The sequence below is a fragment of the Octodon degus genome, unplaced genomic scaffold (assembly GCF_000260255.1).
Source record: "Octodon degus isolate 3935 unplaced genomic scaffold, OctDeg1.0 scaffold00092, whole genome shotgun sequence".
In the NCBI taxonomy this organism is placed as follows: domain Eukaryota; kingdom Metazoa; phylum Chordata; class Mammalia; order Rodentia; family Octodontidae; genus Octodon; species Octodon degus.
Genome location: NW_004524668.1, coordinates 8,693,589 through 8,697,139, shown reverse-complemented (window position 1 = coordinate 8,697,139; position 3,551 = coordinate 8,693,589). Strand labels below are relative to the sequence as shown.

The 3,551-nt window shown below is 52.3% G+C and overlaps 1 protein-coding gene across 2 annotated transcripts in view; it reads right to left on the bottom strand.

Moving 5' to 3' along the window:
* Positions 1-378: 378 nt before the first annotated feature.
* Epha2 (EPH receptor A2) overlaps positions 379-3,551 on the bottom strand; it is a 32,418-nt gene continuing 29,245 nt past the window's right edge. Inside the window, exon 16 of one of the 2 annotated variants that reach the window (XM_023722518.1) lies at positions 379-1,282. In XM_023722518.1, the coding sequence (XP_023578286.1) occupies positions 1,177-1,282 (106 nt within the window). In that variant the 3' untranslated portion in view covers positions 379-1,176. The remainder of the gene's footprint in view (positions 1,283-3,551) is intronic. The other variant, XM_004637696.3, reaches the window with a different exon arrangement.

The window sequence follows — 3,551 nt, the reverse complement described above, 5'->3', positions numbered from 1 at the left end:
TGGGGCCATCCATGAAACTCATAACAGTACTGAGGCTCCAACAAGCCAAAACCTGTGAGAAGCTTATTGTAAACCTCAAAGCCCTGCGTGGATGATGGAAGAATCTATTTCAACAGCTACAGAGTGGTGTGGGAGGGCCGAGGACAGCTGCTCTCACCAGCGGCCTGCCTGTGAAGCACATCAGGCCTGCTGGCCTGGAGGCTGCACGCTCAGTGGAGGCCGGGCCCCTGCCCTCTCCACCCACCCCCTGCTCCCGGGTGACATGGCCCCTCTAGAACTGTCTAAAAGCTCAGGATCCGGAGAGCCCTGCACCCCTATACCCCACCCAGGAGGCCTCTCAGAACCCCCTCCACTCCCCAAACCAAAAGTCAAGATCAATTTGAACCATCTGCAACTTTTATTCCAGAGCAGAAATAAGTCATTTTCTAACAATAAATATAAAAAAATAATAATAAATTAAGGTTCAAAAACAAAACAAAACAAAAAACCCCAACAAAATCATATAACACTGACAGGAATTATCTAAAGAGGTGGGAGAGGGGTGGAATGTCTGCCCCCAGCCCTGGTGGGACCCCTTCTGCACACACTCTCTGCACAAAATACAAAATATATAGTTAAAAAAAACCTCAACACAATCAAGCACCCTGAGAGGGCCCCAGGAAAGCAAAAGATTGACCCGTAGGGGCTGAGGACAGGGCCTGGGGGTCTGGGAAAAGGCACTACAGGGACGGAGGTCCATTTTGAGTCTTGCCCAGCTGAGTTCAACATCTGCCTTCTTGTCGTGAGGGGGGAAGCCTGAGGTACCCTATTCATGGGGTCCTGGGCCAACCCCCCATCTTCCAAGATGGTGTTATGTGAGAGGATGAAGGGGAGGTGGGTTTAGGAATGGCCCCTTTGAGGTCTACAGCCTTGGCAGGGCTCTTGCCCCAGAGGACGCTGGGAACAAGATGGTGCCGGCTAAGTACTCAGCAGGGAAGAGGTCTGGGCCCAGCCTCCCAAAGCATCGGTCAGTTCAGGCCAGAGTCGCCAAAGGTTCCCAGCAGAGGCCCCAGGGAGGGTCCATAAGGAACAGCTAGAAATAAATAAGTCCTTGGAGGCCCGGCACGCAGTTGGCAGGAAGGCCGCTTTGTGTCTTCAAGTATCTTTGTTCAGGGGGACGCAAGACCCCATCGGAGCTCAGATGGGGATCCCCACGGTGTTCACCTGGTCCTTGAGGCCCAGCAGACTGTAGGCGATGCGCTTCTGGTGGCCGGGCAGCCGCACCCCGATCCTCTTGATGTCGCTGCAGGGTGGAAGAGAGAGAGGGAGAGTTAGGGGTGGGCTGCACAGGGTGAGGGGGCAGCAGTGGGAGGGAGGGGACCTTGGGGACCAGAGGGGAGAGAGCTGCAGCTAGGAAGGCCGAAGGAGCCGCGTCCCAGTAGCCTGCTCTGACGGCTGGCCCCCGAGGAAGTTAGAAAAATGGTAGGTGTACCCACGGAGTTTTTCTTCCCTCAATCAAATCTTAGAAATTAACTATGAAGTAGATAATTATTTCACCCTCACACTGCAGATGAGTGAACTGAAGTCCAGAGAGGCGGGGTGACTTACCCAAGGCCACACAGACAGGAGGGACCAGAGCTAGGAACCAAGTCAGCTGCAAAGAGCTGCTGCCCCTTCCTCTGGCTGGGGAACCTTCTCTCCAGGTAGCACAAGACCATCTGCCCCTAACTTTTGGACTATTTTCAGGGACCCTCTGGAGGTGCTGCAGGAAGTCCCTCTGCCTGAGGCTATTTCCTACCCTGTGTCATTTCAGCTTCTCTCTCTCCAAGTCCCCATCAAAGGAGGTCAGGAAGTCCTGTTGGTGTTTTTCGGACCAGAAATCAAACTCAAGACATTGTACTTGCCAGGCAAGCGCTAGGGACTTTGCCGATCTGACTGAGTGACAAGATGATAAAGGTGAAACCAACAGAATAAGCTGCGAAGGGGCCAGGGAGATGGTTCAGTAGAATAAGCGCTTCCCTGGAAAGCGTAAGGGTCTGAGTTCAATCCCTGGTTCTGCAAAAAAAAAAAAAAAAAAAAGCAGGGAAGAGAAAGTGGAAGTGTTACGGCCTCTGGTCACCACACTGTGTCATGCCTCTTGAGCCATATCCCCTGTCCTAGGCAGTCCTTCCTGACTGGACCATCTGGGGCTAGAGCCCTGCTATTATCTAGTGGGTGAGGCATGTGGGTCAGACAACCGTGTTCCTTATAGGGACCTCAACTTCTCCATCTGTTAAAGGGGACAACCACCTCCCCCACCACCAAGAGACAAAATTTTCCTTCCTGGCGCCTCTTAAACCTCAGGCCAAACCACAACATCCTTCCCTGTTCCTGTGCCCCAATAAAAATGTGCTATCTTTTTCATTTGGAGAAACCAGGATTCATGACACAGTGTGGTGGCCAGGGACAATAACACTCCCATATTCTGTTGGTTTCACATTCTCCAGTGATGGCTAGAGGTGAGGTTAAGTCATCTTGTCCCCACTGGGGGTGTCTTGCCTCAGTCAGATCAGCAAGCCCCTAGTGCTGGGCCGGACTTCTGGCCACCGAGTCAAGGGCCAAACAAAAATTGCTGCATGCATGTAGTCCCACTCTCCCCAAGCCAGGGATGTCCTAGCTGGGTGCCTTCTGGCCACTCTGTCCACCCTAGGGCTAAAGGGACACATTAAGTTCCCCAAATTAATCTTCTATAACACAGCCTGGTTCCAACACAAATTAGATGGGGAGGGCGTTGGCCAGAAAATAGGTTATTTATTAACCCAAGTCCCCGTCCTCCTAACTCAGTACCCCCTTACAGGCCCTGACTCTTACCAGCCCCCACTTTGAAGGCTCCATGCTGCCTGACCCACACCAGCCTCCTACTGCCGCCCCCATCCCCATTACTGCCTTGAGAGGTAGCCAGACCCAAGGGAACCCACCTGGGCTTCCATCACCCTGTCAGACGTTTCTTGACTTGAAAAACACCTCGGCTCCCCCCCTCCCCACCCAGAAATCCTTCCTCATACCTTAAGGAATTCCAGTATCTCACTCAGTCCTTTAATCTCAACTAGCAGGACACTCACACTATTCTCTGTCAACCTCTCTCCCTGAGGAAAGGGACACGGTGGCAGGCGGCAGCCAGCACAGCAGATGAGAAACATGCCAAAGATACCACTAAGGACCCTGGGGCAAGGGCAGCTCCCTGACAAGATCTACACCGGCTTCATGGCCTGACCATGGGCACTGCGCACTGAGTCCGGACTGTGTAGGTTACATTAAAATGGGCCAAAAAACAAAATAATAATAAAATAAAATAAAATGGGCCTTGACCAGGCAACTCTCAACTTGGTTAACCTGACAAGATCAGAGAAGTCCACTGGAGACCTGTAAACGTCCAGCCTAATTCATGGCCAGCTCAAAGAGGCTTCAGAGTCTCCAGCCCACTGGATCCTCAGTCTGACAGGGCCAGCTTTGTCTTTTTTTTTTTTTAAATTTTATTTATTTATTTGTGGAGGGGGGGGCAGCTCAGCCCACCAGGGGGCGGGGCTGGCTGG